Raw genomic sequence first — 14,279 nt, forward strand, 5'->3', positions numbered from 1 at the left:
AAAAAGCAATTCACAAAAGTGTGAAGTATGTGGTACAATAGAGGATGTATATCATTTGCTGATGGAGTGTGTCAGCAACGAGAGTCTACGACATGGAATAACGTCAGACCATGAAATAAATATATTAGATGTTGGTGCCATACAAACTGTTGTAGCCGATCCTTCGGCCGATGGTTAAGGCAATTTGTTCACTGGTGAGGTAATGGAGTGATTGGTTTTACGGTACAATGGGACTGACATGTACTTAGATGGTACAAAAGTCCCTAAATTTAAAAAGAAATAAAAAAAAAACTACCTTCCGAGGATTTCTCGAGAGATTACAGCACGGTGTTTTTCAAGAAGGGTATATTAATGTTTCTTAAGAGTCGGCAACGCGCATGTGACATCCCTAGTGTTTCAAGCCCATAGGCTACGGTAACCGTTTGCCATCAGATGGGCCGTATGCTTGCTTGCCACATACGTAGTATAAAAATATATTATTATTTATTAGATGAGGTCATAACGCTTCTAATAGATCAGGATTCGGCACGGAATATATGTGTTCTCACACATAACTAATAGTTACTAATCCAATGAAATACACCTCCACAAAGTAACACAATAAAATATAATAATCTCAGGACAATTCACTGACAGCGCCATCTAGACCCAAGTAACTAATAATAACTGATACAAATACATAGATCTTTTTTTTCGTAAATATATATATATTGTTCGTAGAAAACACACAGACCGATACAAACAATCATACTCATAAAGAATAATAATATTTGTGTCGTGTGAGAAATCAAACCCGCTAGACCACCGTGGCCGTCAAACACATAATTCGAAAAAAATTAAAAACCATAAATGCACTTAAAAAAATTAATACATCCGTTCCTTCGACATGTTAATGTTGTTCATATTTTGCAGTCATGTGTTACTTTTGCCCTAGGTTTCACATTGTACTAATCGCAATATTTTTTCAGTATTTTCAAGTTCTGTAGACTGCAGAAAATATAATATAGAATCTGAGGCATTAAAAATTTATGGAGAAGATTTACGTACCGTCCTCACCAGATTTAGAAAGACACCGGATTATCTAATAATATTAACTGACAAGGTAACTAATCTATAACTAACTGCGCCTCGTGTTTTAACTAGTACTTCCCGTGAAGTCGTAGAGTAATGTTATTTAGCCTATATTTTGCCACGCATAACCATATTCTGGAATCACCTTCCAGCAATGGTATTTCCGAACCAATACTATATTGAAACCTTCAAGAAAAGAGCTTATTCCTTCTTAAAAGGCCGGCAACGCACTTGCAATTCCCCTGGTATTGCGGGTGCTCATGTGCGGCGGTAATCACTTACCATCAGGTGAGCCGCAAGCTTGTTTGTTGCCCTCCGCTATAAAAAAATAAGACTCAGAAATAACGTGGCTTCTTATTAGTATATTTTTCTAAATCGGTTCAGTATAATAAAAGAGTAGCGACTTTAAAATGCCTTTGTGGGTGCTCAAAGGCGGCGATAATCACTTACCATCAGGTGAGCCGCAAGCTCGTCTGTCCCCTTTAAAAAATTAGACTCACAAATTTCTATTGGTAGTTATTCCTAAATCGGTTCAGTACAATAAAAGCTTAGCAACGGTACAATGTCGACTGCGTGTGTACCTCAGTCTCACCCATTTAACCCGCTAAGTAGCTTGCTTTATAATTTGTGTTTCGGTTGTAGACTGAGAAAATGTAGTTTTTTTTCGGACTACTCTAATGCTGTAGTCCGTAGCTGGCATACAGCTTCTGATCTTCTGACCTGGTTTTTAGTAACTATATTATATTAGTATATGTATCGATAATAACGTTTTAAATCATCATAATCTCAGCCCGTTTTAAATACTCAATTAAAAATCTATAAGATAATCTATTCTCCCAAATTTGAATTTGAAAATGACAGTTTCATTTTTAAATTCAAATTTGTGATATATTGTTTTAAATATGAACAAAAGTTCATTTGAAAAGGATAAGAGCCTAGTTTCTTGTCAGTTTTTAGCTCGAAAACACACCAAACTGACTTTAATTTTGACATATAAAAGTCCGTTTGTAGACCTACGTGAATAAAGATATTTTGATGGATTCATTGATTGTAAAAACTTTGTACCCCTCTTTACGAAAATTGCGTGGAGTATGAAATTTATGAAATATAAAAGAAAACTTCATATACTCCGGCTGGAGATAAACCATTGAGCGCGTAAATTTCCTTAATAACGCCATCTAGTAACAGTGTGACTAACTAAATATACCTTAACATTGATACCAAATATTTTTATAGAAAAAGGATTTACACGAAACATATCTAGACATAATGTTACAAGTTTTGGGTAATTATGAACATAGATTGGAGGTGAAACTGAAAGAAATCATTGGAATAGCACCAGACACTGAAGCCAAGTCTAGAGAAACTCTTCGGTAAGAAGGCATACCCACCAATTTCTGTAGCAGGGTTCCTTAATGGAATGTTGCAAACTGTGCACATTTTTATTTTTCTACCAATTTTAAATGTATTTTCTATATAGAATTGTCATTTTTATTATTGTCACTTTTGCCTTGCTACTGTTTGGGCCGTTTAAGTATTACGTAAGCAGATTTATAATACATACAGAATATACATAGAAAACACCCCGACCGATACAATCATACTAATGAATACAAATGTTTGTACTGTGCACCATCGAACACGCGACCATCGGAACTTAAGCGGTGTACTAAACAGGAGGCCCACAATAATTTACAGTTCAACGTATAACTACTTAGTTCTCTATTATAATTTGACACTGTTAATTTGTTTTTAGGAAAAAATCTAATTTGCGAAACGACCACAATAAAACCGGAGTAGAACTGCTGGATGGCTACCACAAGCTACATGAACATCTATCAGTACAGGAGAAAAATTCATACGTGGATTTAGCTTTTGAATATGCTGGGTTAGTAACTCTAATACAATTATTGCGTGTTCTGAGAAATGAAGTGGTTGCAGTTCTGTTCCTGTATACAGCCGTAGGTTACTTACCATAAGGCTGGCCGTCAACTTGTTGTTGTTAGAATTTATTATGATTTATTTATTACCTAGCTGACCCCACAAACTCCGTTCCGCCTCAAAATTAAATATGTCGAAGGTTTTTTGAAGTTTAGCTACGCATTTGTTTGACAGGATCAGCAGTTTGTATGGGAAAATAAAATTGTTATTTTTACTATTTCACATATAATTTCTTCATATTTTATCACCGTTTAAACCTTCCCTGGACTTCCACGAATATTTCGAGACTAAAATTAGCCAAATCGGTTCAGCCGTTCTCGAGTTTTAGCGAGACTAACGAACAGCAATTCATTTTATATATATATATAGACTAGCTACTCGCCTCGGCTTCGTCCGGGTGTACAAGTATTATATATATAAATCTTCCTCTAGAATCCCTATTAAAAAAACCGCTTCAAATCCGTTGCGTAGTTTTAAAGATTTAAGCATATATAGGTACGGACAGACAGCGACAGCGACTGTTTTATACTATGTAGTGATGAATTTCATTAAAACGAATGAGTGGTTAAACTGCAGAGCACTTTAAACCTACATCTATGCACATAAATACACATTTATATATACATACAGATATGGTATAGCGGTGTATAAATAGCTACTACACACAGGATCTTAACCAGACCTACAGAGCGTCCACGAACTTGTATAGTCCTTGCAGTCAAGGCAACAAATACCCATAAAATCCACTGACCTGCAATCCAATCTAGAGTACTGTTAAAGAACACGCACACCGGTTCCAGGCAGAAGACCTCCGGGTGGCAGGAAAACGGTTACAGCCTCTTGCGGAATATAACGAACTCCACTCGCGAAATAGTTTGTATTAACAGTACACACAGACGGTATCTCCATCTAGGAGTAATTTTTAGAACTATTCTGCAATACATCTAGAACTGTTGTTGCAAAAAATAATTATTTAATATAGAAAATGCAGAGCACAATGTCTAATTCTTATGACATTTTTTATAATGGAAAACAAAAGACGGCGTCGTACTTTAACTTTTTTATTTAAAAAAAACGTACACTTTAATATCGGCCAGTTAGTTTATATTTCAGAACTGCAGTGCGTTAGCGGTGCCCTCAGACTAAATTCGAATCCGTCAGCGGGAGTTGGCCTTCAGCCGCTCATAAGTCCTTCCTTTGGTTTGTGCTATCTGTACTCGCCCTCTATTGTCCGGTGAAGCTGTAGGCCAGCTGTGTTAAAAAGCATTAGACTAGTCTGAAAAAAAAATTCAGTGCGTACTTCGACCGGAATATACAGTCTATAGGTGACCGATAGATCATATATCTGAAGCCTCTCAAAAGTAAACATAGTTTGTGGAAGATAAAATAATATTTAAGCAACAACTACTGCCAGGCAACACTGACGATAAGTGTCACATTGCATTATAGTCTTTGACATATCACAAAAGTTCTAACACTTCCATCCGAGCAACTGCCTTGCATTCCCTATTTTTGTATATTTAGAATAGAATAGAATAGAATAGAAACATATTTTTCTTAATTTTTATTATATTATAATTATTTAATTAACCTGATTTGTCAAAAAAAAATATCACGATATTACTTTGTTGATATATTTTTTTTAATATCTTAGTTAGAACTAACATATTCAACATTATTATTACTTAGTTGATATTATTTGAGAAAAAAATGTTTCTATTCTATTTTATTCTATTCTATTCTAAATATACAAAAATAGGGAATGCAAGGCAGTTGCTCGGATGGAAGTGTTAGAACTTTTGTGATATGTCAAAGACTATAATGCAATGTGACACTTATCGTCAGTGTTGCCTGGCAGTAGTTGTTGACTGTCGTTCACCAAATTCCGTATCCTAAATTTATTTAATTCGTAAACAAGTTTCCTTAATTTTGTCTTTGGCAAATGCACCAACGTGCCAAGCCACGAAAAGAAAAAAATATATAAAATGAAAAATTCGTAGAAGTTATAAATATTGTGAACTATTTAAACTGTGATATTGTGCATTAGCTAGTGTATAGGGTGTCATTTGGTTAAGCCTTTTCGCTAGTGATATCTATTGCTACATCTCCATTTATACGATATACCAACACTTGAAGAGCTTGGATAAAATAAGGAATGAATACATTAGAGGAAGTATGAAAGTGGCGCCGGTGTCGGAGAGGTTGAAGAGTAATCGTCTATCATGGTATGGGTATGTAATGTGTAGGAATGAAGATAATATTTTAAGGAAGGTGTTATATATGAATTTGGATGGTTATAAGGGCAGAGGAAGGTCAAAAAAGAGATGGATGGAAGGTGAAAGATGATATGATAAGAAAGGGAGTAAATGACGAGATGATTGCGAACAGGGATGAATGGAAAAGAAAAACATATTACGCCGACCACAAATAAATGGGATAAGAAAGCGGCAGATGATGTACGAATATCTTTAAGTGTAAGGAGCCCTGTACACATGACTTTTAAGGAGACAGCTTTTTAACTGGTCAATTGTATGTTGTTATATTCAGGCACGTGATTCATGCGATCATAAAGGGTTTAGGTGATGACAATGATGCTGTGCAATCTACGAGGCTACCATACGGAGGAGATGCTGGTATAAAACAGACTACAACAGAACATGTATCTGTACATGAGGTAATTTTCTTCAAGTTAATTAATTTTGAAATCCATAATATAACAGAGTGGCAATCACTACAAACAATGCCACCAATGTAGGAACAGGCCGACCATTCCGGGGATTTTTTATAAATATGTACCAATAGGACATGACGTCGTCCTCAAGAACTTCTCAGCTTGTTTTTTTTTTAAATTGAATATAATGGAATGATTCTCTCGCCTTTGATAAGAATTTGGGCTTGCGAAGCACTAGTGGAGGATGATAAGATGAGTCCATCGTGGAAAATTAACCAGGAATTTATCACGAATGTTTCCAGGGGGTACTGCGTGGATGTCAACCTGACATAGTACATTGCTAACAATGGTATCATCGGTCTATAATTAACAATCGACTTCATATTTATATCAGTTGTCTAGTACCCATAACACAAGTTCCGCTTAGCTTGGAAATAGTTGGTGACTTGTATTCAATGTTCAGGATTATTATTATTATTTATGATGGGGGAAGGGGACTTTATAGGGATTGTTTACCTCATCATCATATATCACGGGTACACATGCAATCCTTTTAGGAAACCATTCAAATCCAGATGAACTGCTAAACCATCGAGATCTTTAAATATTTTTTTTATACTACGATGGTGGTAAACAAGCATACGGGCCATCTGATAGTAAATGGTTACTTTAACGTACGGACGTCAGAGATTAGGGGTGTCACGTGCGCGTTGCCGAACCTTAAGAAACCTTAATATACCCTTCTCGAAAAACGCAATGCTGATAATCATTAAACAATCAGGTTACTCAAATAAATACTCTAATAGACTACTGCTATTGAGTAAAAACAACATATGCATGATGACTAGGGTCCTCACAGAACACTGCAAATTAAACAAGCATATGGCAAAACTAGGCCTATGCACGACAAGTATCTGCAGATTCTGCCAAACTGAAGAGTAAACGCCGCTTCACATCCTATGTGGTTGTATCCCACTCATGTATAAACGAAATATCTCCTTTGGAAAGTTTACACTCTTTCCCGAGGGGATAAAAACCATCGCTCCAAGAATATCCTTCAATTCTTGTCCCTGACGGGTCTAGGTAGCGAACTTTGAAAAAGGGCGAGCACAATAGATCTATGTAGGTCGCAGTGCTACAGGTGCTACAAACATCTGGCAATAGCCCACACAACCCAATAAAAAAAAATCATTAAACAAACCTTTTTTGCAGGTGACCACTCATTCTGAAGATAAATACATAAGTACAGCACCAGCTCACTGGAGTCGTAACCAACCCAAGAGTCATTCTCAATAATTTAGAAGAAAAAGCAAAATTAAATATGTTATAATAACTACTACATTTTAACTACCGTTTACCATCGACAGGGATTCATCCCCACATTCTATAACCTAAGTGGTCTCAGGTAACAGTGTGGTTTCAGAGGAGCTTCATCCCGTGGACACTTAGATTGTGGAATCAACTACTTGCCAAGGTTTTCTCGAGAGACTACAGCTTGAGGTTTTTCAAGGATTAAGGTATTTTAAAGATCGGCAACGCGCGCGTGATACCCCTGGTTTTTCAGGTCTCTATTGGATACGGTAATCGTTTACCATCAGATGGGCCGTATGCTTGTTTGCCACCATGGTAGTATAAAAAAAATCCTTTTTTACTACATTTAACATTTCTAATTTACGAGTCAGTGTTTGTAGCAAAACTCCTCCGAAACGGCATGGCCGATTCTTACAAAACTTTGTGTGTATATTTACTAGGTCTTAGTTTTCGTACCCCTAAGTGATAAGAGGCCACAGGCCGACGCTGTTACTAATCCATCACCCTTCCCCCTTCTTCAATAGGTACTTTCCATTGAATTTATTTTTCGATCGTGTTAGTCGCAGCTAGCTTTTACAGCTTCACCTATACACTATAGGGGGCGAGTGCAGATGGCACTCCAAACCCGCGGAAGACCTTATAGAGCGGCTGAAAGCCAACTCCCGCCTGACTATGTTATGGTATTATCGGGATCAAAACCTTTTCATCGAAATGTACACATACATGTGTTTGCAACATTTATCGTTGTGTGTACACAAATGGGTGTGTAAAATATGTTTTATATATGTACGTACTTAACACAATAAGTAGGTACCTACAAAGCTTAGTACTTTATACGTAACTATAAAATACATATTACATAACATTATTAGCCAGCGTTATACAGCCGTAGAAGAGGGTACCGTCACGGCAGATGGGGTGACAAACGGTATTGTCGACGATGTGGTCACCGTAACGTGATACGTTCACAGTTCGCTTACTAATATGAAAGTAGACATGTTTGTTACACTTTCACGCAAAAACTACTAAACCGATCATCATGAAATTTTGTACACATGTTCTTGGAGGTATTAGAATGAAATTAGGATACTTTATACATATAAAAAAAGAAATTTAGCGCCATATAGCAGCCAGTAATGAAGTTATAAATATATTGTCTATAGTTTCAGCAAATTGAAATTTTTGAGGTTAGGTATCAGTATATAAGATGGAACGTTCCTATATTTAATGGATTCAATGCGAGCGAAGCCGCGGGTAAGCGGTAGCTAGTAATATAATATAATAAACGCGAAAGTCTGTAATTATGGATGTATGTAACTTTTTCAGGCAAAAACTATTGAACGGATTTTGATGAAACTTTACAGTAATATAGCTTATGTATCAGAATAACACATAGGCTGTATTTTTTATTGAATTTTAACGCGGGTGAAACCGGAAACAGCTTGTTATCTATATATGGTACATATTAATATGTGAAGTAAAAACTCTGTACCCCTTTTTACGGCAGACGGTGGAGTATGAAATTCGCACACTTATAATTTATATAGAAAAGTGCAATATACGCATATATCCGTTAGGCAGGAGTTGGCCTTCAGCCGCTCCATAAGTCCTTCCGCGGGTTTGGAGTGCCATCTGCACTCGCCCCCTAACGTCCGGTGAAGCTGTAAAGGCCAGCTGCGGCCAACAGCATTAGAGTAGTCCTAAAAGAAAGCAATATATGCGTAAAAATGCAATTATTTAATAAAAAAAAACCGCATTAGTATGTATTTATCACAAGCACATATGTATTTTTGTTTATTGTCGAAGTTCGTGGTCAAATTGAGAATAGATTAATATTGTTTGTCTATAATAGTATTTGTCTATAGTTTTATGTCGACAGCCTCGGTGGTTCAGTGGTTTAATACACCGCTTTACTATCCGATAGTCGTGGAATCGATTCCTCGCACGGTACAAACATTTGTATTCATGAGTATGATTGTTTGTATCAGTCTGGGTGTTTTCTATGTATATTATGTATTTATTTATAAAAAAATGTATCCATGTATTTATATCAGTTGTCTAGTACCGATAACACAAGCTCTGCTTAGCTTGGGACTAGGTGATGCTGTGTAAATTGTCCTGAGATATTATTATTATTATTATATGATAGAAAATAATGTTTAAACTTGTAATTTAAATTAATTATGTCTACTTTCAACCACTGGGAGACAACTAGTTATTCAGCGCTCTCCTGTTAGCCCATATCTCGATCATCTTATATATAAAATTCTCGTGTCACAGTTTTCGTTCCCATACTCCTCCGAAACGGCTTGACCGATTGTCATGAAATTTTGTGGGCGTATTGAGTAGGTCTGAGAATCGGCCAACATCTATTTTTCATCCCCCTAAATGTTAGGGGTAGTCCACCCCAACATTTTTTTTTTATATTTTCAGACAAAATTTTTAGTTTCTATTTTTTTATGATAAAACATACAATCCTAAATTTTCACCCTTCTATCATCAACCCCTATTTTTTTATAGCGTTATTAATTTATATGGCAAAACAACGTTAGCCGGGACAGCTAGTATATATATATATATATATATGCCTGTATCATATATATATGTATATTCTAGGCCTGGCTAAGAATTATCAAATAATTAACATGATTTGTATGAATCGATCTGTATTGTTAATGCAATAACGTTATCAACAACCGAATTTTATTGATTAATTTGTGCCTTTCATTGTTATTTGTCATGCAAATTATTGATTTGCGTCAGTAAATAAATAGTTTCAGTTGATTAAACATTCAATATAATAGATAAATAATAAAGTTTCATGGCTGTATCGTATTTGAACAGCATTGTTTTTGTTGCTCTAATGTACATACATAATAATGTGTGAGTCACAAAGGATGCTCTACCTATTCCTTCCGTAAAATGCAGTAAAATGATGAAACTCTATTTCTTTTTCATTTCCTAAATTAAGTTTTATTTATTTAGGTTGGTAGGTAGGTGGTGTAGGTTGTTTTTGAATTTGTCTCACACATTTAATCATCACTGACATCAACAGCTAACATTATCAATTACAATAATGTAAATATCTATTATACACTCGCGAGCAACCAAATCAACTCAAGCTCTACCTCTGCTTCCTACCTACCTCTTATTATAAAATTGAAGAATTTATAAATGATAATAATGTTTTTGTACAAAATATCTAACTTAAAATTCATAGCGCTGACAATGTTATCTGATTGAATAGAGATTAAGTGCGTAGCGGTTTCTATGTCATTGTCCCTAGTCCTTGTTAAATCAATATTTATTTAAAAGAGCAACACACGAGTTTCTTGCTTATTCTTCTTGTGATGAATCTGCATTCCGAATGAGCGGTAGAATAAAAAAAACTTGAGTATTCAAAAGTTTATTTGAATAAAGATTATTTCTATTTCTGCATTTAAACATTATTTTAAGTGAAAGTATACAACATTTTAATTAAAATGATACATTGTGCTGGAACTGGAACATATAGCAATACCAAATACTGAACCAATAAATTTTATAAGTCTGAACGTGTTTTATTTGTGTCAATTTTGAACAAGACTCCTTTACCCAAAATTTCTTCCATTTTTCTCCCATTTAAGTTCAGACGCCAATAATAAAAAAGAATTCATATATACTGAAGTTTCAAGCTTTTAAATAACATTAACATTATTTTTATTTCAATGTTGTTTACTTTTATTTAGAACAATGTTTTAATGTAGAGGTAGTGCTTGAGTCGATTTGGTTGCTCGCGAGTGTATATAACCAATCTAAGAAAGAAAATTGTTTATTTGGTACATTGAAAATAATTTTTAAATTTTAATTTACATTTTTATATTAATAATTACAGTACCAAATAGGTCTCTGCTCAGCATATGTCGTGACGGGTGCCACGACGCTGGTTTTCAGCGGATACCTTCATATATAATAAAATAATAATACACATACATACATACATATATAAACTAAATTTATCACATACACACGTAAGTTGATTATAATTATATTTAACCTTATAACAGCATAAATGACCAAAATTACGCTCGGGACCAATATAAACGGGGAGCAATACATCTTCCACTCACGCTACATTTTCATATATATTCAATAATCTTAAACCTAATATTATAAATGTGAAAGTAGGGATGTCTGTTACGCTTTCACGCAAAATCTACTGAACCGATCATCATGAAATTTTGTATACATGATCTTGGAGGTATTACAATGAACATAGGATACTTGATATTAAAAAAAAAAAATAGGCTTTGTTCAGTATATATCTAGTACAATATTGGTGTAATACAGAAATAAAAATTTTTGAAATTACACTTTAATACCACAGTTTTATAGTAGACTTTCCAAAATTTGTAATTTTTGAGTTAAGCCAGTATTAATAATAAGTGTGCGATATATTAACATATAATTTTTTATTTAAGTCATATACAGAATATCCCACAAAAATTCAATTGATTATTTCAATATTTTCAATACATCAATCAATCAAAGTGTGTTTCTATTATATACTTATGATATGTCAACTTTACAGTCGGTGTAGAGTCCTTTCGAGCCTTGACGTGACGTGAAGTAAAGCTTGCAGGAATGTATAATGCTGCTGAAGGAGACGACGTACCGAGTTTTGTGGCGAAGGGTTTAAATGTAATAATAATAATCCCAGGACAATTCACACAGCGCCATCTAGACCCAAGTTAAGCTAGCTAAAGCTTGTGTTATGGGTACTAGATAACTGTTACAAATACATATATTTTTTTCATAAACACATACATATTATACATAGAAAACAACCAGACCGATACAAAAAATCATACTCGGGGATACAAATGTTTGTACCGTGCGAGGAATCGAACCCGCGACCATAGGAAGTAAGGCAGTGTGCTAAACCAATTAGCCCACCGAGGTCGTCAAATAAACTTCCTCCAGTCACATTTGATAACCTCGACGTAGCCAGCATGCTTAAGGACATTGTCACCTTAAAAAAGAATTTGGCAGATGTGGCGCTGTTTCAAAGCGTTAGAAGAATCTTTCATGAATTGGGCAAGGAAGTGAACAGTATAAAAGAATGGAGGTCACCCGATGACGCTACCGCTGGTGCCCGGCCAGCGTATGCCATTAAAGTCTGTGAACCATTCCATTATCATCCCTTAAAAAGAAAGACTGTAGTCTGAGGACCCGGGGGTTCATATCTCGATCAATACTGTCATACGATCATTCCACGTTTGTGTAATAAATAGAGGCCGGATTATATGCATTTGCATATTTTAGCCATTCTCAGAGGTAATAGCATATTTTATCTAAGATCTAGTTATGATGCATATTATCGGTACAATTACAATATTTTTCACTCACCCTGCGTTCCAAAATGCGACCAAATTTAATATAATAACAGTCGCAAAATATACGGGCTATTGAGTAATAATTGTGACTTTTTACTGCATTTCGGAACGCAGTCAGTAGCCGCGCTCGTTTTTTTTTTGACAGTTATAATAATAAAATGAAAGATAGACCTATCACGCATATAAATTGTTACAAGTTCATACTTGCTTACGTTTGTAAAAAAATTACAAATTTTAATGTTACTGTACCTATTATCGTCTCTCAAGAAATAATTTACTAATTTTATGCTGATTTTGAAATAAAAAAAAAGGTGATAAATTTTGCATATTCTACCAATTTTCGTGCATATTTCAAGCATATTTGCATGCATATAACAAGCTTTTTATGTTGCATATAATCCGGTCTCTAGTAATAAATATGTACATGATTAAAGGAAGTGATGTGCAATTGCATGCATACGGAAGTAATATAAACCATAGAGCAGAGAAGCATAGAGCCAGAGACCCTAGTGTCTCTGGCTCTTGCAGTATGGTTTTTGCTAACAAGAAGCGAACAGGCGCTGGAATGTTCTTGTATGTGGGTACATATCACTCCCTTCTGAATGTAGGAGTTAACGAGAAACGTCTTGTAATTAAGAAATTTACCAAAGTTTTCTTAAATACTATCAATTAGTTATTTTTAAACTTTCGTGTTTAATATACATCTAAATATATATAACTCAAACGTGACTGATATAGTGATCTATCAACGCACAGCCCCACTGGACGCATCGGGCTGAAATTTGGTATGCAGGTAGATGTTATGACGTAAGCATCCGCTAAGAAAGAAATTTTGATTAATTCTACCCCCAAAGGGATAAAATAGGGGATGAAAGTTTATATGAAATTTTGTCAATTTTAAACCGATCGGGCTGAGACTTTGCATGCATAAAGCTACTATGCAGGCATAGGCATCCCCTAAGAAAGGATTTTGATAAATTCCACCCCTCAGGGGATAAATTAATGCGGGCGAAACCGCGGGAAAAAGCTAGTTATTTATATTAAAAACCGGGTCTCCACACGAACTAATTTTATGGCAAATAAAGTTTTAAATAAATTTACCTCTCTCGACGTTTCACTAGGTTGCACTAGCCGTGGTCACGAGCTGACTGGAGTATAGTCCTATCAGTTACTTCTGGAAAATACATAAAAATGAGACAAAAACGATTTCACTCACGATTGCGTGTGCAAGATTGTGTTGTGTAAACACAATTGTCGTCATAATTAACAAATTTTCAATTAAACAATATACATACATATTGGTATTGTTTCTTTGGACACTGAGTAAAAGAATTCTGGATTACACCAGTTAATACTAAGTCTGACGTTAATACGTGCTGCGGCTACGAAAGAATTGTCTTCAAACGCATTATCCATGTTTACAAATAATTGTCTGTCTCTCTGTCTATTTGTCTATATGTTACACTAGCTGCGTCCGCGACTTCGTCCACCTGATATTGTGACCAAATAAATATCTTGACCAAATGATTAAAAAAATAACCTAACCCAAAAAACTAAAGACAAAGTTTCATTGTTCTATATTAAAAAATGACAATACTTCCTTACAACTATTCATTTCACCTTTTAACTCCTTACAATCCATTTTTTGATAAAAAGTAGCTTATGTCCTTTCTCAGGATCTAGACTATCTGTGTACCAAATTTCACTTAAATATGTTCAGTAGTTTTGGCGAGACAGACAGACATATAGTTAATTTCGCATTTAAAATATTAGTAATGTTATATTTTCAACAATAAACGACTGAACATATCTTGATGAAAATTTAAGCAATAAACGAAAACGAAAGTGAAAGTATTTTTTTTATTTAAAGATGATGAGACTATTTTTTTTTACTAAAATAGTAATAGCAT

The 14,279-nt window shown here is 34.8% G+C and overlaps 1 protein-coding gene across 1 annotated transcript; it reads left to right on the forward strand.

Moving 5' to 3' along the window:
• The first annotated feature begins 5,047 nt into the window (after window positions 1–5,047).
• LOC131845357 (uncharacterized) lies at window positions 5,048–6,979 on the forward strand. The gene is made up of 3 exons (XM_059194412.1): window positions 5,048–5,213; window positions 5,560–5,686; window positions 6,896–6,979. Exons 1-3 carry the CDS (start codon window positions 5,188–5,190, stop codon window positions 6,977–6,979), a joined length of 237 nt encoding a protein of 78 aa, XP_059050395.1. The 5' UTR covers window positions 5,048–5,187.
• The last annotated feature ends 7,300 nt before the right edge of the window (window positions 6,980–14,279 follow it).

Source organism: Achroia grisella, unplaced genomic scaffold (genome assembly GCF_030625045.1).
Source record: "Achroia grisella isolate CSIRO2021 unplaced genomic scaffold, CSIRO_AGI_Agris_v1 utg461, whole genome shotgun sequence".
Taxonomy (NCBI): domain Eukaryota; kingdom Metazoa; phylum Arthropoda; class Insecta; order Lepidoptera; family Pyralidae; genus Achroia; species Achroia grisella.